Source organism: Tenrec ecaudatus, chromosome 4 (assembly GCF_050624435.1).
Source record: "Tenrec ecaudatus isolate mTenEca1 chromosome 4, mTenEca1.hap1, whole genome shotgun sequence".
NCBI lineage: Eukaryota > Metazoa > Chordata > Mammalia > Afrosoricida > Tenrecidae > Tenrec > Tenrec ecaudatus.
The window spans coordinates 194,121,937-194,144,855 of record NC_134533.1 but is presented as its reverse complement, the minus strand read 5'-3'; the positions used below and the strand labels follow the sequence as shown (position 1 = coordinate 194,144,855).

The 22,919-nt window shown below is 39.9% G+C and overlaps 1 protein-coding gene across 1 annotated transcript in view; it reads right to left on the bottom strand.

Moving 5' to 3' along the window:
- The window catches only part of TBC1D5 (TBC1 domain family member 5), a 330,505-nt gene that overhangs the window by 195,639 nt on the left and 111,947 nt on the right, over window positions 1-22,919 (bottom strand). The window contains exons 8-11 of the mRNA XM_075547174.1: window positions 14,029-14,117; window positions 12,896-12,946; window positions 12,728-12,797; window positions 7,891-8,063 (exon numbers count right to left, since the gene is read on the bottom strand). Of these exons, the coding sequence (XP_075403289.1) occupies window positions 7,891-8,063; window positions 12,728-12,797; window positions 12,896-12,946; window positions 14,029-14,117 (383 nt within the window). The remainder of the gene's footprint in view (window positions 1-7,890; window positions 8,064-12,727; window positions 12,798-12,895; window positions 12,947-14,028; window positions 14,118-22,919) is intronic.

The following is a 22,919-nucleotide window of genomic DNA, read 5'->3' as shown; positions in this document are numbered from 1 at the left end:
CAATTTTAAGATAGAAAATGATAGTGACTTGATAACAGAGTTACGTATTTTATCAAATATCTGTTTAAAATGATTGAGTAGTCATTCATCATTACATTGTGCTGTGTTAAAATGAATATACTGTGATAAAAACATTTAAAAATTATATAGGAAAATTTAGCAAATTATTTATCAATAACCAAGAATCTCCCAATTAAATTACTATAAACCCCCACAGAAAAACAACTGCTAATCCTGAAAATAGGAAATGCGGGACACAGAAGACGTATAATAAGCATCTGGGGGAACAGAGAATTTATCCCCCGAGTGTTGTGAAGAGCTCGTAATTTAAGAGTGCCAAAGCCCAAGTGCGTTATGAGGGTCTTTCCTCAAAAGTGACATTAACTGCACATCCCACAGATGCTTATTATGTCTTCTATTTATATCAAAGTATAAAATTAGGTCTACAATATACAGATTCCATATATTTAAAGGTGATAATGCAAAACATTGACTCTAGTTGAACAGAAATTGTTCATTTGAAACTTCATTTCTTTAGCCTCTTTAAGGAAAACTGAGAACAGCTGATAACTTGAACCTTTGGATTGGAATCTACTTTGATTTAGAGCCTTTTGGAATCACATCGAGGTGTGTGGCTCAAGGAATGGAACCCTAACACTAACGCTGTGTTTGCACAGCCCCAACCCCAAAGGATGAGTCCAGGGTGCTCACATTCCCCTGCTCTAAGTGATACCACAAACAGAATTCTAGGAAATATCATTAAACGTGTGAATTACTGTAGCTTAATGTCTGACATTGGAACTTAGTCTGTGTACACTTGTAGACCCTTAATGAACTTAACTTTAAAAAAGCAATGCACATCAATAAAAAGTAAACAAAAGCCAAACCAGGATTAAAATTAAAGCAAGAGAAGCTTAAATTAAGTGCAACATAAGTCATCCTTCCTAAAAACTGTGGATTACTCTTAGGATATATTGTTTCATAATAAGTGTACAGCATTGAACCTTTAATTGTAAATAACCTTTCTTTAAGATAACAGAGTTGATGTAGCTTTTCCTACAGGCTAACATCATCTAGGAAATAATACATCCAAATATATATAAAGTGATACTGTTAATACGCTATTATATAAAATTTAAGATTTGTGGGTTCTCACTCCATATTTCAAAGTCAATATAAATTTATTGAAAATTAACATAAGCTAATTTGGAATAGCTTTAGCCAAAATTAGTGCTGTTAATAATTTTGCACTAACAATTTTCTGTGATCCTAAGTAAATATAGAAAACCAAAAAGGGAAGAGCATGCTCAGCATATCTGAAACTGAAAGAAATCAAGAAAATATTAAGGCACAAATTACAATTTTGAAAGTTTCTACAGATAAAATATTGAATGATGCAGGAAGCATCAGAAGATGGAAAGAATAGGCAGTCACTGTGCCAGAAGGAACTAGTTGATGGTCCACCATTTCAGGAGGAGCATCTGAGCACGAACCAATGGCCGAAAGAAGATGTTAAAACTGTACTGGACGCAGCAGCCAAAATCAAGACTCCAAGCATTGATGCACTATGCATGCATCGAGATGCTTCCGAAAGATGAAGCACTGGAAGCACTCACTCGTCTACGCCAGGAAAGTCTGAAGCTAGCTCTCTGGCCAACTGACTGGAAGAGATCCATATTCGTGCCCGTTCCAAAGAAAGGTGATCAAACGGAATGCTCAAAATACATCACACACAAGTAACATTTTACTTAAGATGATCCAACAACAACCGTTGCTCCAGTACATTGACAGTGAACTGCCAGAAGTTCAGGCTGGATCCAGAAGAACATCTGACCAAGGGATATCACTGCTGATGTCAGATGGATCTTGGCTCAAGGCAGAGAATAGCAGAAAGGTGCTTACTGTGTTTCACAGACTACACAAAGGCGTTCCACTGTACGGACTAGAATGGACTGTGGATCACCTTGGGAAGAATGGGCATTCCGGAACACTTCATTGTGCTCATGAGGAACTTGTACACGGATCAAGAGGCAGTCATGCAAACAGAACGAGGGAAGGCCGCATGGTGTAAAATAGGGAAAGGTGTGCGCCAGGACTGTATCTTCTCACCATACTTGTTCACTCTATGTGCTTATGAAGAAGAGTGCGGCATCAGGACCGGAAGAAGACGTGTTACCAACCTGCGGTATGCGGATGCCGCAACCTTGCTGATGAAGCTCAAGGACTGTAGCCTTCAATATGGACTACAACTCAATGTCAGGAAGACCAAGATCCTCACAACAGGACCAATAAATAAAAACATCATGATAGATGGAGAAGATGTTGCAGTTGTCAAGGATTTTGTCTTCCTGGGATCCACGATCAGTGCTCATGGAGGCAGCAGGCAAGAGATCAAAAGACGTACCGCATTACGTAAATCTGCTGCACAAGACCTCCTTCGAATATTGAAGAGTAAGGACGTTACTTTGAGAACTAAGGCTCGCCTGACGGAAGCCATGGTGTTCTCTACTGCACCATATGCATGTGAAAAGTGGGCATTAAATAAGGACGCTCATAGAAGAGTGTATGCATTTGAATCATGGTGCTGCAGAAGAAACATCGAAAGTACCACGAACTGCTAAAAGGATAAACTGATGTGTGTTGGAAGAAGTAAGGGCAGAGTGCTCCTTAGAGGCAAGGATGGCAAGACTTTGTCTTTCATACGTTGGCCACATGGTCAGGAGAGACCAGTCCCTGGAGGAGAACACCGTGTTTGGTAGAGCGGAAGGGCGGTGAAAAGAGGAAGGGCCTCAACGGGAAGGACTGACACATTGGCTGCTTCAGTGGGTTGAGGCCTAGGAACAATTGTGAGGGCGGCGCAGGGCTCTGCATGCAGTGTTCCCTCCCGTTGTGCACAGGGTCACAATGGGCTGAAGCTGACTTGATGGCACCTATCAATGACAACTGTTTTCTGTGGTCCTAAGTAAACGTACAGCAAAATACAACAACGATGTCTATAAATGACTTCTCTTCCACCTCAGAAACATCTTTTTAACCATTTGAACAAAAATTTAGTTTTAAAAATAGAATCAGTAGCTGCTAAATCTTTTGTTAAATGATCACACCCATATTAGAGTGACAACTTAAATAATTTTTAATGTATCACTCAACTTTTAAAGACTGAAATTAGAAACCTGGACTCAGTAGGTAGGATCCAATTGAGTTTTGCTTACCCTCTGCCCCCAGGTAAACATACCCTATGATTAAGTCCTCGTTTGATGGCAACTGGTAGCAGCTTGTCACTGGCTCGCTCGTGACTGACATCTTGCCATGGTGTTTTTCCATCTCAATTTTAGTTGGTAAGAAAATATTCTGAAAGTTAAAATTCTGTAAAAGAGTTGGCATCTAAAAGCACCTATTGGAAGACACAACCATAGATTCTGACCTAAGGAAAAGTAGCTACTGACAGTGATTATTGATGATAAATTGACCCAAACAACAAACTAAATTTTTTCAATTATTACTTTCTTATTGTAAAGTTGAATTAAACAGAGCAGAACTGCTCCACGGGGTTCTGACGCTGTACATCTTTCGAGGCGTGTGTAGCTTCCTCTACCTCCTTCGGGACAGCTGGTGAGTTTGACCTACTGACTCTCATGGCTAGCGGTTCAATGCTTGCCCTACTCTACCACCAGGGATCCATGATTAGATGATAGCATCGGTAATCACTTGGAATCATAATACTTGTAAGATATAAACAAAATATTTCAAATGAATTCCCATGAGATAGATCAAAACCTCAAACCCACTGCCACTGAGTCAATACCAACTCATGCATATCAACTTTCTAGAGGGCTCCTGAGGCTGCCAATCTTCTGGGAACAGAAAGCTTCATCTTTGTCCTTCAAAACTGCTAGTGGAGTTGAACTTCTAACAAAATTGATAAAATTATACTCTCAACTTATATTCTAACCTCTGTAGAAACACTGGTCTAAAGGCTAGTTATTATGTGTGTCCAGTTAAGCAGAAGCCCATATGCTTGAATGACGAGACACTAAACAGAAAGCCAAGGTCAGAGTTGGAAGGACTTAGGACTCTCAAGGAACATCACATCCAAGTAGTCACAGGACCATCCCGATGAAGCGATCGTGACGATAGACGATACTAATAAAAACATGGTTAACTACAGACTGAATCCTTACTACGCACTGAGAATTATGTTTCCTGCATGTTTTGATTTAATTTCTCTAAGTACCTAATGAAATAGGTAGAATGATTTTAATTCCAATTTCACAGATGAAGAAACTAAGGCTCAAAGCAGTTGAACCGGTTTGCTTCATTTCAAAGTCTGGGCTCCCTTATTGGCAGCAAAGTTTAAGTCTTCAATAGGGAATAAACAGGTAGCAATAATCCAGGACACTGGCCTTTCATGTGCTCCACAATAATAATACACATAAATTAATTAAACAGGTAATTAAAGCCCTTGACCTACTAAGTATGAGAACTAAACTGCAATGAATGATTTCATCTTAAAAGATTACATTTTGGCGAAGAAAGCTGATGGTGCCCTGCTATCAAAAGATATAGCATCTGGGGTCTTGAAGGTAAACAAGTGGCCATCTAGCTCAGAAGCAACAAAGCCCACATGGAAGAAGCACACCAGCCTGTGCGATCACGAGGTGTTGAAGGGATCAGGTATCAGACATCAACAGAACAAAAAAAAAAATCTTACCATAGTGAATGAGGGGGGGCAGTGCAGAGTGGAGACCCAAAGTCCATTTTTCGGCCACTGGAGATCCCCTTGCAGAGGGGTCTCAGGGAGGAGACGAGCCAGTCAAGATGCGATGCAGCAACGATGAAAAATGCAACTTTCCTCTAGTTCCTGAATGCTTCCATCTCCCCCCACTATCATGATCCGAATTCCACCTCGCAAGTCGGGCTAGACCAGAGGATGTACACTGGTACAGATAGGAACCAGAAACACAGGGAATCTAGGGCGGATGATCCCTTCAGGACCAGGTGTGTGAGTGGCGATACTGGGAGGGTAGAGGGAGGATAGGTTGGAAAGGGGGAACCGATTACAAGGAGCTACACGTGACTTCCTCCCTGGGGGACGGATAACAGAAAAGCGGGTGAAGGGAGATGTCGGGCAGGACAAGATATGACAAAATAATAATTTATAAATTATCAAGGGTTCATGAGAGAGGGGATAGGGGGAGGGAGGGGAAAAATGAGGAGCTGATGCCAGGGGCTTAAGTGGAGAGCAAATGTTTTGATGAGGGCAATGACTGTACAGATGTGCTTTACACAATTGATGTGTGCATGGATTGTGATGAGTTGTATGAGCCCCTAATGAAATGATTAAAAAAAAGATTAAATTTTCCAGGCAATGCAGCTGATATTATTTATAAAGCTAATGGGGCAAACAAGGCAGTTGTAGCCCTGGTATTGATGGTTATTACTAATAAATACAATTGGAACCGCTCAGAGACGTTATGCTGTGGTTCATGGAATTTTATTGAGAAGGTGCAGCTTCCTGACGTATTATGGATGAAGAGGAAATGGATGGAAAGTGATGTTAGAACTGGAAGTTAGAATATACTGTCTTTCTGTTAGTGCACTAAAGCCACTGTGGCCATCCCGGTAATGCAAGCATCAGCTAGGTAAAGAGTCAAACACTACTGTGAGCGCTTTAAAAAATGACACCTGTCAAGCATCCAATTAGTTTTCTCAGACTTTGCAACAAGTTTTAGATCTGAGTGAAAAACGCTGCTAATAGGCTGCACTTCCTACAGGCCTGGGTTTACGGCAACAAGTGTGTCCTTGTGATCAGTGGGTGGCTGCAGACAGGCTCTCTCGGGAACACAACTGTCCTAGTCCCACTATGGTGCCTCACAAACTAACAAACAATTCTAATCAGAACAGTGGTGTCTGAGATTGCCCGGATCATTTCACTGTCTGCTCAGGGGCTATGACGACTGATTTTAGGGCTCCCAAAGGAATTGTCTCAGTGGACTTTCTTGAAGGGCACAGGATGACCCTGGGAGCTTATTTAAAATGATATTGTATAAAATTTAAAACTGCACTTGAGAGAGAAAGGCCAAGAAATCTGCATGGAGGTGATTTCCCATGCCAAGAACGCACTTGCTTAGGCAGGGGTGACAGAGCTGCCCTCCAACAAGGCTCTTGGGAAGCCTGTGGCTCACACACTTTATTCCTTCTCTTTCCTCTCTGGCCTTAGCTGCTGTTTCCCCCAAACTGAAAGAACATCCAAAGAGAACATGGAAAGGGGTGATGCCAAATCTACTATTTTGATGTGGCAAAATCTGAAAAGTGTAGAATTCTTGAAGGATTAGAAAAACAGAAACCCCATTTTGAGAAGTATACAGAAATAGATGGAGGATATGTCGAGAAATAACAGTTTCATATTTTGATAATTTTATTTAGTAAAGGTTTCTGTGATGTGGTAGCAATATTTTTTAACTTACCCTTGTCTTTAAATATACCAATTCGAGTGCATGGCAGAGAGAAATACAGAATCTGACTCCTGACACTGCAGTAGCTATTAGAATCATGACTTTAATCCCAAATGTATTGTCTACACTCTCCAGTGCAAATTGTATTCCAGTACCCACACCACATACATTCTCATGTAGCAAGGGAGGAGTCACTGTCAATGATGAGGTCAAGTTTAAGTCATAAAATGAAAGCAATCAGAATTAGAACTGGCAAACCTTGTATCAGTTACCGTTCAGTGCTTCTATAGAAGAAAAACAACTGAGAATTACTACTGGAAAAGATTAAGTAAAACATGAAAACATAAAACACTTATTGACATTCTTTTTCTTGGGCTAAATAAACCACCGTGTGCTCCAGTTCTAAACTGTAACTCAGCACAGACGTTTCACCATCCAATCAAATAATAAAGACACAATTTCTGACCACGTACTATATGCATCACCATCGTAACTTGTCAAATCTCCAAAGCTTACCCAATGGAGAGTCTGTATTTGCAGAAGAATTTCTACCCAAGAACTGTCCAATACTACATATCAAAGTTCTACCATTTCAATAGGACAGTTTTGTCCATAGCAGTGCCCAGATAATTCAAACTTAATTCAATCCAATATATTTCTAATTTTTCATTTGTAAATCACTGCAATACATAAATTCCCCGCCCCTCAACCGCTGCTTCCATGCACCATGTGTGGCCAGCATCCCTATTTCTGTGTTTGCCAGCTTAGAATATCTACAGAAAAAAAAACGTATCTAGAGATTTGGCTTCCTATTTTTCTGCTAGAGTATATTGGAGAAGTTGTGGCTGGAAAGATTAACACAATATGTCCCCTGCGTTAGGGATGTAGCTGACTGACAGAAATTCACTTCTGGGGGCAGAACAGAAAATGACCCCCGAATGACATCAAACTAACATTTGAGGTTGGCTTCATGGAGGTAAGACCTGTGCAGGTGCAAGCATCTCACCATGCAGACGGGCAGGCCCCCAGGCTTGGTTGGCGTAATGATCTGCTGTTGTCACCTGGCCATTCTTACTAATTTCTGATTGAGGGTCCTAACATGTTTATTTTGCATCATCAGGTCCTGGAAATATATAGCTGATCCTGCTTAGGTTTGAATTATGATTTTAATATGTGTAACTGTAATCTGTCTTAGCTTCTATTTATTATAAGGCTGAATATTTTACTTGTACCAAAAAGAGAATGCCCAGTTAATGAGGAAGATGGGAGTAGTAGATGAGACATCATATGTGTAAGTAAGCAGGATAGAGTCTAGCACACAGGGTACGAAAGAGATGGGGCATGACATGGAGCTAGGATAGTTTTTGCTCTTGAGTTTTAGAAATTACCATAAATCATGATCAGTGGTAGCAGAAAATTAAACCTTAATACTTACAAGCCATATATCTGTGGTGCAATTTCTAGTCTGTTCAAGTGCATATAAAGCTCAATATCATGCTTCTTCAGTAGGTGATCCTGGATCTGGTTAACTTTAGTAACAATGGCAATGGTTGGTCCTAAATCCTGTGGCCTAGCAAAAGGGATGGGGGTCATCAGTGCCTCTTTCCCCTAAAAACACACAGAAAAAACAGAGTACATATTATTTCAGCATGAAGTTAATAAAAATGTGGACATCACCATTTCAATGGGTCTATAAATGGAAGTGTAAGCACGGACCACCAACGATGCCCTTTGGGACAGGCTCGACCTGCTCCACAGAGTTTCCAAGGCTATAAATATTTCCTGACAGTCTCTTCTTTCTCTCCCCGAATGGCTTCAACCAATGAACAACAATGCAACTAGCGGCTCGTGCCGCCTGGGTTCTGTTCGCTGACCGCCCCCCAGTGTGCTTTCTCGGTGCTCTTCCCGCCTAAATGGTGCGACATCTAAAACCAGCATCATCTTTTCAGATCCTGGGACACAAAGATAAAGAACAATTCTCTTTCTCAGTCCACAAGGGAAGACCACACAGAAAACAAATCTGGAATTCCACATAGTAGATTTAACTGATCAGGGTGGCACAAGGCACAGAAGCAAGTATGGGAAAAATTTCTTGTATTTCCAGGACCATTCCAAGTCATAAAGAAACACAACCTCCTGCAGGTGCCGAAAGTCTCATCTTAATGTCTTTGGAGTCCAGAGGATGTAGACTATGCTAATTTTAGGGCTCCATTATTTTGTGATAAATTGTACAGACGAGAAAGGAAGTCTCTATATTGTAGTTACTATAAAAATACATCAGAGATAGCCTTTTTATTCTAAAAATACTAAGATTTTTTTAATTGATTTGAAATGTATATGTTTTGGGAAGTTCAGCTTAATTGTAAAGTATTATTCATATTGATAGTGTTTACACTAAAATTGGATTCTAATTAAAAAAAAAACAAATTTAACCCTTTGTGAATTCTAGCCATATGGTTTGCCTGCAGTGAGGTACCGTTCTCCGATAATGTTGCTATCACATGGACTACAGACCACTGTATCTCGGTATAATGCGACCCTATGTACTCGGCTTGTGTAAACACTCATCTATGGAAATACCACTGCAGGCTTTGGAGATAATTGATTCCGAAAGAAACTGTTAAAAATACTTAATTGAATAAAATCATATGATCAGTTTCTTGTTTCAGTAGAGTAGGTTGTAATTAAATCAGCGGCACATGTAGTTCATTTTTCAAATACTTTAAAGGGATTCATCCCTAAAAACAAAAACAAAGCCCTGAGAAGCAAACAAAAAGCACACCCATTGCTGTTGTTTCTGACTCAAAACCAGCCTATAGGACAGAGTAGCACTTCCCCTTAGGCTTTCGAAAACCTCAACCAGTTAGGTACGCGGACACCACAGCTGCTTCTTGCCAGGCATCTTGTGCATTTTGTTCACAGTCAGGATTTTCTACTAAAAACCACAGGCCTGTTTAATACACCACATTGTAGTTTAATACACAGATTTCCCGTGTGTTCAGAATACTTTTAATAAAATCTCTTAAATCTAAGAAACTCAAAAGTTGTGCTCATAATCACTTACACAGCTTAGCTTATCTAACAACAAAAACACGAGAAGATAAATTTAATGTAAAAATAGTCCTTTATCTTCAGAATTTCTTATCATGAGAATATGATTTGCATTTATCAAATGCAATCAAATGGGACATCTACAACTATCAGTAAAAATAGAGAAGTTTTTAACCTCTGTCTTGCATGTGCTATTCAAGCTTGCTCTCCCAATCAGTGCGAGTCCAGCAATGTTGGTTGTTTAATAGTTTGTGACAGACTCTAAACCAGGGGTCCTCAAACTATCTAAACAGGTGCTAGGGCCTGGCAAATTTTCTCTAAAGAACTAGATAGTACATATTTTAAGCATGGCTATGTTCCAATACAACCTCATTTATGGATATAGAAAATGGAATTTAATACAACTTTCAGGTCACAAATTATTTTTCTTCTTTTGTTTTCCTCCAGCTATTTAAAAATATAAAACATATTATACAAGCAGTACCAAAATAGACAGGGGGCCAAATTGTGACCTGCAAGTCAATTGTCGGTCCATCCGCTCCCCCTCCGCCCATCCCTGGAGCAGGTCAAAGATATGAATACCAAGAGTTGCCCAGGTCAAGAGTTGCCTAGGTCATTTTTTATGAGATAGTAAGAAGTGATAAAATTAACCGCACTAGAAAAAATTAATCAAATATATTTTAATAATCCTTACCAGAAGTCTGCAATTTTTCAAATTTTGTACAACAATGTAAAGAATAGTGACACTCAAGTGGGCATGGAGGCTTACTGAAGAGTACAGTTAATTTAGCAATTCCACGCCTTCAGAATATACCAAGATTAAAAATACATATTCAAACAAAAACTCTTGGTCATCACTCCTATTCAGTCACAAAAGAAGTAACCCTCTCTATTTATAAATGGTATAATCCTATACATAGGAAAGTCCCAGAACTCAGTATAAGAAAAAATACTAGCTTTTAAAGGAATCTTTCAATGGCGAAGTGGCAGGGTACAAGAATCAACATGCAAAAGTCAGTCAGAACTCCCGCAGAGGAAGGAAGAAAACCATACCATTACGATAGCCACCCAACAGGTGAGACACTTAGAACTAAATCTAACCAGAAAAACAAAAGCCCTAAACAAAGAAAACTACAGAAATCAAAAGATAGCTATACAAAACAGAAAGACTATACCATGCTCATAACTCACTGCCATTGAATTGATGCAGACGTAATATGATTCTATAGCAGTGGTTCTCAACCTATGGGCCGTGACCCCTTTGGGGGTCAAAAGACCCTTTCACAGGGGTCGCCCGATTCATAACAGTAGCAAAATTACAGTTATGAATTAGCAACAAAAGTAATTTTATGATGGGGGAGGAGTTACCACAACATGAGGTGGTTAAAGGGTTACAGCATTAGGAAGGTTGAGAACCACTGCTCTGTAAGATAGACTAGAACTACCCTGGTGGGTTTCCAAGACTTTAAGTTTTCACAGGCACAGACAACCTTGTCTTTCTTCCCTTGAACTGCTGACCTTGTGGTTAGCAGCCAAATGCATAACCACGATGCCACCAGGGCTGGTCTTGGAAAGGAAGATTTAACATTCTGAAAATGCCAACACTATTCAAAGTGATCTACAGATACAATGCAATACCATTTTCTAAATTTGGGAAAAAAACTAACTGAGATGTAGTCAATCAATGTAGCCCTTCTAGCCATAATTCTTTATGTGACATAATTCTAGATGCTATACTTGTGGCCATAATCCCATTTGGGAGAGCATTCTCTGCTATGCTGATGGGCAGGATTATGGAGGAATAAAGTCTCGTAGTAGGAGGTGTGAACCAAGGCACACACTCTTTGTTTCCTTGGGGATATGATCTGCTTAAAGAAAAAACCCACACATTGAAGCCATTTCTCTGTGTCAAAGATGACTTTGACACAGAGAGATCCTAGGACCCACTGAAGAGCATGTTTAAGATCTTGGTCTGAAGTGGCAGAGGCTGAGACAAGAGATCATGAGACAGAACAGAGGAGCAATCCCAAGACTGAGGCAGTGGCCAAGGGATGGTGTGACTGAGAGGCTGAGAAAGTTGTTGCTGTGGGCCAAGGACTATATTCTTACTATTTACTAATCCTGACTCGTGATGTCCTACTAACTACCCTACTAAAGCCCCAGAATTTTGAGTCTGTTGGTGAGTTGTGTGTGAGCACTTCAGTGAATTACAGATTCCGGCCTCCAAGTGGAGCGCCGCTGCAGGAGGAACGGTTGGGGTCAGAGCAGGGAAAAAGAAAGATGAGGGTAGAGGCATGTCTGAACTCTGCCTCCTAGCAATCAAGAAGCCAGAGGAGGTCAGCTCCACCCACCTCCCCTCCCCATGCCATGTTCGCCCTGGTCATCAACGGTCTGTAAAATAGAAGGAGACGCCAGATAAGTAAAGCACTACTACAGAAGAACCAAGTCGGAAGCCTCACAGTTCCCAATCTTAAAACCTAACCCTCAACCAACCATGGTGGCCAAAAGGTGCTGCTGGTACCATGGCAGCCACATAGCCGAGTGGAACAGAACTGACAAGCTTCAGTAAGTCCACTCGCTGAGAGGGCTGACCTTTGACAAAAGACTGAAACCCACTGTGTGGGGACTAATCTCTCTAACAAATGGGTCTGGTAAAACTAATTATTATCCACTTGTAGAAAAATAAAACAGAATCTATAGCTCATATTCTATACAGTGACAAATTCAAAATTGAATGAATACGTAAATATAAAACCTGCAACTAGAAACATCATCAAATAAAAATTTCCCAATTGTATGGCATACGTACGTACACTATTGAACATAACAAAAACTTCAACAGCACAAGACAAACTGATCGCCTATTTAAATAAGACCTTTCTTATTGCTTTTGCATAATTTCCATGTTAATAGCGTTGTAGTCCATAGGTTCAGTTCAATCTTACTCCCTAATTGCCCAGTTGGTCCCAGGTCATGGAGACTCTTTAGGCAGGAGCACTGCGCCAGAGGGTTTCCGAGACAGTAACGCTAGAGGGGAGCAGACGGCCTCTGAGCGGTCATCGCCCCGCGGCTCCACGCACTGGCCACCGGCCATCTTGCCTACTCCCCAGCCGTCTCCAACTGCCTTTGCTGTCATTGGTGTAGTAATCAGAATGGCCTTTCAACTGGTGACTTGCTATCACTGAAATCTTTTGAAGGATAGAAACTCTAATAAGGCTTACCTTTTGACCATCATGCTCAAAAGTGGAAAACCACGGCTCAGCAGTTTCCATGAGTTGTGAGAACATTGCACTAAAATTGGGAAAATAATATAGTGGTGATGTTAAGCTGTCACTAACGTGAGGATCGTATAAAACAAAACTCAGAAAATAAAGGATCTTTGTACTTACTAGGCATCATGTTCCAGATACTCAGGGTTTAAGAGAGTTTTCATTTCCTCACTTAAAAAAAAAGCAATAAAGACAATCAAAATGTGTACTTTGTAATCAGAAGAAAAGCACTCAACAAGGTAACTTTCCTGAAATGTGCAAGTGAAAAAGATAGCTTTTTTAAATAAAAAGAACTTCATTAACAAATACATCCTTTTTAATATTAAATTCAAAAACCACTTAGCTGTCTTGTGAATTCCACAATGAAGTAACTATCTAATTATTCCAAAAAACAAATACAGATTGTTATAATATAGTGCATGAATATGCTTGATCTAGAATAATTGATTACTTCACAACCTATCACTTTTCTAATGCAAAAATACAAAAAAATGATAGTTACTGGTCACATGTGAAATATCAAAATATTAACATATTTTAATAAGTGCTACTTCTATTATATTTTAGTTACAATCAGTGGCTGAAGTGCTTTAAAATTTATTTTAGTTTCTTTCACATTTCTATAAGTCAAAATAGCTGAAGAAGTATGCCCAACTTATTTAAAAGCTATTTTCAGTCATTTATATTTTCATGTGAGAGATATACACATGCATATACTTTTAAATGATAAAACTCTTTTCATCTAAGAAAAATGTAGTAACTAAAAATTATCATTATCTGAAAAAAACAATTTAAAATGTGCATCTCAAGAACCTGATTAGCCAGTTCTGTTGCATTTTTAGACCAGGGTTCTTTGTGGCACCGTTCCCTTAATTAGGAACTAAGTGGAAACAGGCCTGGCAACAAGTGTCTCATAGAAAAGATTCTCAGGTAGCTTACAGAGCAAGAGCGGCCTCTGAAGGGCAGTATTATCTATCAGTCATCAGCACTCTGTCATTACAATAAAAATTTCCTTTCCTTGAGTCATTAGTTACATGTTTTCTAGTACAGATAAAAGTTTCTTAGGATTATGAGGATTCTAAGCTTGCTCGATAGTGGAACTGGGATTAGAACTATTAAGAGAAAAGTTCCACTGGATCCTTCTAAATGAGCCACCACCTGCTTACATCTACACCAAGTTAGAAGGACTTCAATTGAAAAGATTTTGAGGTCACAGGAGGAGTCCAGCAGGGGGAGCTTGTACAGAAACTTGCCTGGGCTGTGCTGATTCGCTGGCGTGCAGAAAGGCTTGATGGTCACAGTGGAGGGTAAAGACGATGGGTGCTAACAGCTCATGCATGCCCTGAAAAGCAAGGGTGCCAGAAATGAGAAGGGTGGCTTTGAGAGCCATTAGTGGATACGATCAGCACAGTCGGGCATCTCTTCAATGTAGAGTCACCGGCAACATTCCCATGTTATATAGAAAAGCATACAAACGGAAAGCTAACAACAGGATTTGATCTACTTTTAGAATTTTAGTCCAATTCAACCACGGCACTTATTCTTCTTTAAAACACGGAGAGCAGTTCTCTTTTAAATAACACAACAAACAATAAATTGGCATGGTAGACAAGCCTGCACCTGTCAGTTGCTTCAAGATCTGTACTCATAAATATGAATTTCATTTATGCAAATTACAATCATGAGCTACAGTGTAAAGATCTGCAGTAAGAAGGGCAACTAAGAACTGTAGACCGAAGGAAATTACACCCAATGTTTTCATTATATAATGGTTCAAAATTAGGGTGTCTGTAGACTTAGGAAGAGCTGAAGTCAGCTAGCTGGAAATGTTGGGTAATAAATGGAACAATCTCTAGCAGGTATGATAGACAAAAATCAAGTTTTAACAATATGATGTTCAACATGATATGTTTAATCACAAGCTTACTAGTAATATTTTTCCTATTTCACATAGGTTAATTTTTAATATACTCAGTGCTTGCACCAATACATCTTTTCTTTTTCATTCTATTGGGCCTCACCCGTGCAGATTACATTAATATGCAACAGAAACAAAAGGCAGATTATTAAGTTTCTAAGCTGTCTTTAAAAGGGTATTGTAAAAATCCATTAATTACCCAGCACGGTGGAGAATAAGTTATTCCACATTCATGACTTACCTTTTTAATTGAGATTCATTTCCCTTAAGATCAAAAGACATATTTTAATGAACTAAAAATATACTCATTTCCGTTTCTTAAAATGAGTAAAATGCTTAATGACTCAGGATTATATTTTTATAAAACAAGACACAATGCCACTTTTTTTAGTGGATTACAATAAGATATGGGAACAGAGAGGAAAGAGGAATTTTTGCTAGTAGAACTGGAGGAGGCATCCCGTGGGCCGAAAATTGAAGGGAAAAGCTACACAACCCACTGCTAGAACCCTAGGCTAGTCTCACAGATTCAACTGTTACTAAAAAACTATTATGAAAGTAAACCAACAGTTCATTTACAATTTATCACTAACTTCAAGTTAGAAGGAAAAGTCTTTTAAAAGCAAAATAATCTATGATACACTGATCATTTAGTGTGACTTAGAAGAAATTGGTAACACATCACTGATCTTTCTGTAGACACTCACTGCAGGAGTCACATCTAGAAGTGTGTCTCTTAGAAGCACTTCAAAATTGGGCATTTTTGGTCATTGTTGAGGAGGGGCCCAGGAAACTCTGTGAATTAGGTATTAGGCTGTTAGTCACGACGTTGTGGTTCAAATCCACAAGCCCCTCTTTGGGAAAAAGGAGAGGCTGTCTGCTTCACAACAATGTCACTTTGGAAACCCCATACAAGGCTCTGAGGTGGTGGAATGGACTCTATGGTGGTGAGTTTGGTTGGGTCCATTGTTGCTAGCTCCCAGGGCATGGCCCACGGTGATCGAGGGGTCACTGTCAACCAGAGGGATTTATATAATAAAGTGTCAATATTGTCATTATCTACCTAATTGCTACTTATTGTAGAAGATCTACCTGTCCACTACCGCTCACAACCCACCTCCCCTGCAAAAAAAGAAAGAGAAAGGGAGAGGCAGGAAGGAGGAAGAGGAGGAACTGGTGTGAAATAGACTAAAAACACGAATTGGTCTCCCTGTTGCAATGATTTTGCTTATTTCTGATTATTTTCTTAGATAATCCCCCTAAAAACCAAATTTCTTAGCGCAAAATTAAAAACTATAGAACTATGGTCTCTTTCAGGAAGAATCCCCTAATTTAGAGCAGAAATATTGCCTTTCACATGTAAAACTTCTCTCAATTTTCAAAAACAAATGGTTTCATTTTTTCCAAATGCTAGTCAAACTAAATACTTTTATTGATCATTTTTAAGGAATTACCCATTTCCTCCTAATGGCATGCTTTCCTTTCCTCTTCATTTATAACACTCCAATTATTAAGGCGGCTAACCCTTTACTTTTGCTGCAAACCATTTCCTGCACTTACAATTCACCTTGTAGTTGTGACAGTCGTATCTTAAGGAGTCCTGGTGGCACAGAGGGTTAAGCATCAGGCTGCAAACTAAAATGTCAGCAATTCGAACCCACCAGCCATCCCTGGTGAAGGCAGGTGTGAGATGAGGCCACTGACTTCTCGAAAGAGCTATCGTCTGAGAAACCGTGGGCAGTTCTGCTCTGTGCTATACAGGTTCACTGTAGTTGGGAGTGACTCAACAGCTGTGGGTTCGGGTTTGATACCTCATAGCATATCTAAGTTGCAAAATAGTTATTAAAATAGTCACCTAAATAATATTCACTGTTTCTACTTTTGCTTTCCTAACTAAAACGTGCTTCCTCATCTGAGATTAAGAAAGCACACATTGTTTCTTCGTCTTTCCAGTTCAGTGGCATCATTAGGGTTGGTATCGCCGAGTATAACCCACGGAATTACTAACCCTCCCCATTGTCAGCCACCCGTACAGAATCTCCTTGTTAGATGCCTCCGAGTTGGGGATTCGTAGAGACCCGATGTTCAACAGAATGAACCATTGCCTGCTCTTGCACCATCTTCACAATTGTTGTTTGAGCCCATTGTTGCAGTCACTGCCTCACTCCGTCTCGTTAAGAATCTTGCCCTTTATTGCTGCCCTTCTTCTACATTGTTAAGCACGGTGTCCTTTTCCATGGACTGCCTCTTCTGGTAACATGCCCAAGGTACGTGAGACCAATCTCACCATCCTTGCTTTTAGGGAGCATTCTTGGCTCTACTTCTTGCAGACAGTGTGGGTTGTTCTTTTGGCAGTCCACTCACTCTGTTTGTAGTGAGTGTTCTTCCCTCGCACCGTAATTCAGCAAGCAAGCTTGTGGCTTCTGCTATACAACTTTCCTCAGATCCTGCTTAGCATACAGATTGAATTAATCTGGTAATAGAATATAGATCTGATGCACCCCTTTTTTTGACCCTAAACCATGCATTCTATTCAAATGACTGCGCCTTGGTCTATGTACACAAATACAATTTAGTGTTCGGACTCTCATTCTTCACATTATTATTCATAGCTTCCTGGTCCACACAGTCTAATACCTTTGCATAGTTAACAAAATACAAGTAAATATCTTTCTAGGACTCTCTTTGAGTCAAGAATCCCCTGACATTAGCACTGATATTCTTGCCCATGTCCTCTTCTGAATCCAGGTGGACTTTCTGGTACCCCCCGTTGAGCTCCTGCTGCAATCGTTCTTGTATTATCAGCACGATTTAACTTGCAGTGACACTGATGATGTTCAATCATTTCCGCGTTCTACTGAATCGCCTTTCCTTGGAATGGGCATCTCTTCCAGGAGGCTGGCCAGGTAGCTGTCTTCCAAATTTCTTGTCATAGACTGCTGAATGCCTCCAGCACTGCAATCAGTTTGCTGAAACAGTCTACTTAGTATTTTGTCAATTCTTGGAGCCTTGCTTGTTGCCAGTGCCTTCCATGCAACTTGGATCCCCTCATTCCCGATCATGCTACCTCTTAGAAGGGCTGTATGTCAATCAATTCCTTTCATCTTTTTGTTGTTGTTGATGCTTCTTGTATCATCTATTCTGCCCACAGAACTCGTCAGCATTGCACCTTAAGGCCTGGCTTTCCCCTCAGTTCTTTCATCTTGAGATGTGCGGAACATGTTCTTTTGTTTCCTATTTCCAGGTCTTTGCACTTTTCATTGAAATGTTTTGCCTTGTCTTCTCACACTGCCCTTTGAAAGGTTCCATTTAGCCCTTTTATTTAGTTATTTCTTCTATTTGCTTTAGCTACTTTATGTTCAGGAGCAAGTTTCAGCCACTTCTCTGACATTCACGTTGGGTCTTTTTTTTAATGAACTTTTGCTAGTTTTGTATCTGATGTTCTTCATATATCCCAATAACTCATCTGGTCTTTGTCATGACTGTACACCATGTGGAGTCTGTTGCTGAGATGCTCTCTAAATTCAGATGGTATATGATCAAGGTTCTGTTTTGCCTATCAGCTCTTCTCCAGTTGTATTTTGAGTGTCTTCTAGTTTTATCAGACTCCTGTACTGTATAAGACTTTTATTTTAAAATATTTTATTGGGGGATCCTATAGCACTTATCACAATCCATACATACATGCACTGGGTCAAGTACATTTAAACATTTGTTGCCTCCATCATTTTTAGAACATTTTCTACTTGAGTCATTGGTGTCAGCTCTTTTTCCCTCACTCCCCCACGAACCCTTAACAATTTATAAATGATTATTTTTTTCATGCCTTAACACTGATGGATGTCTCCCTTCACCCACTTTTCTGTTGTCCATCCCTGAGGGAGGGGGTTACATGTAGATCATTGTGATCCATTCCACCTTTCTCCTCCCACTTTCCCCTGACCCTCTTGGTGTCCCTACTCTCATTATTGCTCCTAAGGGGTTTATCTGTCCTGGATTCCCTGTGTTTCCAGCTCTTATCTGTAGCCATGTACATGTTCTGGTCTATCCAGATTTGTAAGGTAGAATTAGCATCATGATAGTGGGGAGGAGGAAGCATTAAAGAACTAGAGGAAAGTTGTAAGTTTCATTGGTACCATACTACACCCTGACTGGCTTGTCTCTTCCTTGTGACCCTTCTGTAAGGGGATGTCCAATTGTCTACAGATGGGCTTTGGGTCTCCACTCTGCACTCCCCCTCGTTCACACTGATAGAATTTTTTGTTCTGGGTCTTTGGTACCTTATACCTGATCCCATCAACACCTCATATTCACACAGGCTGGTGTGCTTCTTCCACATGGACTTTGTTGCTTCTCAGCTAGATGCCCACTTGTTTATCTTCAAGGCTTTAAGACCCCATATCTTTTTTCTTTTTAAATCATTTTATTGGGGGCTCATACAATTCTTATCACAATCAATACATCCATCGTGTCAAGCACATATGTACATCTGTTGCCATCATCATTCTTTAAACATTTGCCTTCTACTTGAGCTCTTAATATCGGCTACTCATTTTTCCCCTCCTATCCCCCTCCCCCTTCCACATGAACCCTTCATAATTCATAAATTATAATTTTGTCATGTTACACTGTCCGACGTTCCCCCCTCCCCCCCGCCCTCTTCTCTGCTGTCCATTCCCCTGGGAGGAGGCCATACGTAGATTCTTGTAATCGGTTCCCCCTTTCTACCCCACATTGCCTCCACCCTCCAGGCATCGGCACTCTCACCTCTGATCCTGAAGGAGTTATCTATCCTGGATTCCCTGTGTTTCCAGTTGCTATCTGTACCAATGTACATCCTCTGGCCTAGCCAGATTTGTAAGGTAGAATTGACCCATATCTTTTGATAGCTGGGCAACATCAGCTTTCTTCACCACATTTACTTATGTACCCATTTTGTCTTCAGTGGTCATGTTGGGAAGCTGAGCATCACAGAATGCCAGGTTAGAACAAAATGTTCTTGTGTTGAGGGAGTACTTGAGTAGAGGTTTAATGACCATCTGCTATCTTGATACTTAACATATTAATATATGTGCATAGCTCTATTTCGCTATTGTTATATATAAATATATTTACAGATGTGCATGCCTGTATTTAGACCTCTATAAATGCCCTTTGCCTCCAAGTTCTTTCCTTTATTTCTTTTTACTTTTCTCTGGTCCCACTATCAGGTTGAGCCTTCATGTGGGTTACAGTAATTCCTCTGGGTTACATTGCCCTTGAGCAAACCCTACCAGGCCTCCTACACCCTCCTTCCCATTGATTTGTTGTTCCTTTGTACCTGGATTTGTTAACACCCACTTCCTCCCCACCTCCACCTATCCCCCTCCATGTGCCCGCCCACCCCCCCCCACCCCAAACCATTGGTTCTGTTGTTTCCTCCTCCAGATTGTTTATTCCATCAATCTTATCTAGATAGACATGCAGAGATAATAAGTAGCACAAAAAACAAGGCAGAGCAAAACAAAACAAACAAACAAAAGAAAGAAAAGCCTATAAATAGTTCCAGGTCTGTTTGTTAAGCTTTCAGAGTGTTTTCTGGCAAGTCTGATGGGATGCCACGCCCTGGCTCCATCCTCTATTTTTGGTATTCCCTGGGGACTTCATTACTTTGTTCCCCTTGCTGCTCTGTTACATGCCCTTGGTGTTTTGTCCCAGTGTGGTTGGGTCAGATTGGGCACAATTCCCACACCCTGCCTCCAGCATTGTCCCTTGTAACGATATGGGTCAGTAAGGGACATCTTGTCTCATGGCGAGACCGGCCCTATGGTCCTCTCTGTGCCTTGGCTGCTCTGAGCAGGAACAGCGTCTGCAGGGCTCTCTGGGCACACACAGTGTTCTTTCTCCTCTTATTTGTAAGGTTTTCAGTTAATTTTTTGGAAGTGAGCACCCCTACCCCTTTCCTAGTGTAGAAGTTCCATTGAACCCTATTTATGTTGGATGACCCTGCTGGTACCTGGAATACAGGTAACACAGCCTCCAGCTTCACGGCAAACTCACGTCAGCACAGCAGGAAACCCTGTCAGACGAGCGGGATCTCGGAACAGAGCCTTCTAAATACAGTAAGCGGCTCAAATGTAGTGTTTCTCATCCAAATGTTAACAACAAAATGATTTTATGAAGTCTTTCTAGATCTCATTGTATTATTATAGAATTACTAGTAACTGAAAACCTTGTTAGAATTTCTCCTTTTCTTCTAATTATTACTTTAGTCCCCAAAGTTACTGATATGTTTACAAATATTAATTACCACAATAATTTAGGTAAAATACCACCAAATTTGACAAAAATCTTCATCTCTAACAACACCAGCAGCACTGACAATAGTAACACAGGCTTGCAGTCATGTAGGCAACTTGCCGTTGTGATTGGGGAATAAAGACAGCTCTGACTGGTGTGTCTCATCTCAGCAAGTGGATTAGTGTAACACAGCAAGACGTTCAAAAAGTAGAGAGCATACAGAGTCAGCCTGGTAGGCATACCGATATGCAGAAACTGGGCTTATGAAAAATGTCTATAGTAATAATTAGCTTCAAGAAAATTTTTACACAAAATAGTAAATTTTTAATGAACCACTGCACAAATATTTTATAAACAGTCCAAATTTGGTGTCAACCCCTCTGACAGTGTTATTCGGGGAAGTCTGCGCCCTCTGCACCTCTCTACGTGACACTACTGCTATGGTTCAATCTCCTGTCTGGTAGTAATTTAAATTTTGACATGAAAAATAAATATGTCGTCTGCTGTATTTTCTCTCTAAGAGTTACACTAGAAAAACTTATAGAACAATCACCATTTACTGAATGCCCTATTTCTCCTAAGAGATCTGAAATATCATCTTTACCATAAATTACATATTTAGCTTGTACCTTTTTAATCTGGCTTTTATGGTTATATCATTGTTTTCTATATTCTTAAGCAGCACTGTACTATTTTAATGGTATGAGCTTTAAAATGTTCTAATTTCTGATAGTAAAAACACTTCATGTATTTCCTACTCTGTTTTATTTTTATTTTTTTCAAAATTCTTGGCCTACTTGAACTCATTTTTCACCATGTGATCTTTTGTACAATTTAGTTTCATAAAATGCTAAGGAAAAGATTGTATTTTCTATTGGTATTGCATTAAGATATATAGATTAACTTTCAGAGAATCAATATTTTTCAGAACATTGAAGTTTACAGTTAAAAATAAACCCCATCGAACTGCATACTTCTACATAGGTCCATTACTAGATTTTCTTGGGATCTTTTGAATGGAGTGTTGCCATCTATCTCTCAATATATTTTCTAACTAATCATGGCTGATTTATAGGAAAGAGTATGCAATCTACCTGCATCCCACACCCCCTTTCCCTTAGTGTTTCCTTCTCTCTAGTTCTACAACACGCCTCACTTGAAATTCTCTATTTCTTAATGCCTTGCTTGTCATTCATTCAGTCAGCCTAGAAATAAAGTCAGCCTGTGGTGGGGGTGGGGGTGGGGACCAGAGACACAGAGGTGAATGAGAATGAGATAGACAAGTTCCTAAAACGTATGGAGCTTGTAGTTTCGAAGAAGACATTCTATTTGTATACTGAAATTATATTTATATATTGCCATTAAATGATGCCTAGGTGTGTATCTATGCTATGGGTAATGCATTTCAGCTCTACCACCTCCCATAGGGTCAGCATATGGAATACATATATAGAATATATATATAGAATCTACTGACTACCTGCGGATACCAGCAACACAAAGATCAAAATCAAAGTATGAAACTAGGAAAGACGAGTAACACTAAATCTTATTTCAATGTTTTCAAATCACTAATAATGGAAACTCAGAGACGCCAGGACACTGCGAATGGACAGTGAAGGCAACTTTTGACAAGCCAGCTTTAAAAAATAGATTTGAAAGAGTTTTGGTTTTCGCTCTCATTTCTAAACTAGGAACACATGATTAATAAATATCAGTAGTAAGCATCTAGTCTTCGCTAAAGGAAATTAAAAATTATTCAGAATGATGGTAAATTCAGTATGCTATAAATGCGACCAAGTGTCATTTAGAAACATGTAGTGTCAATATATTTCTTAGTTCTCCAAATACATCTTTTGCTTCCCGCCACGCTGTCAGCTTTTCTGCTTGCGTCGAGCCTTTATCCCTGCTGGAGAGTTAGTAGTCGCTGCACTCCAAACCCATGCC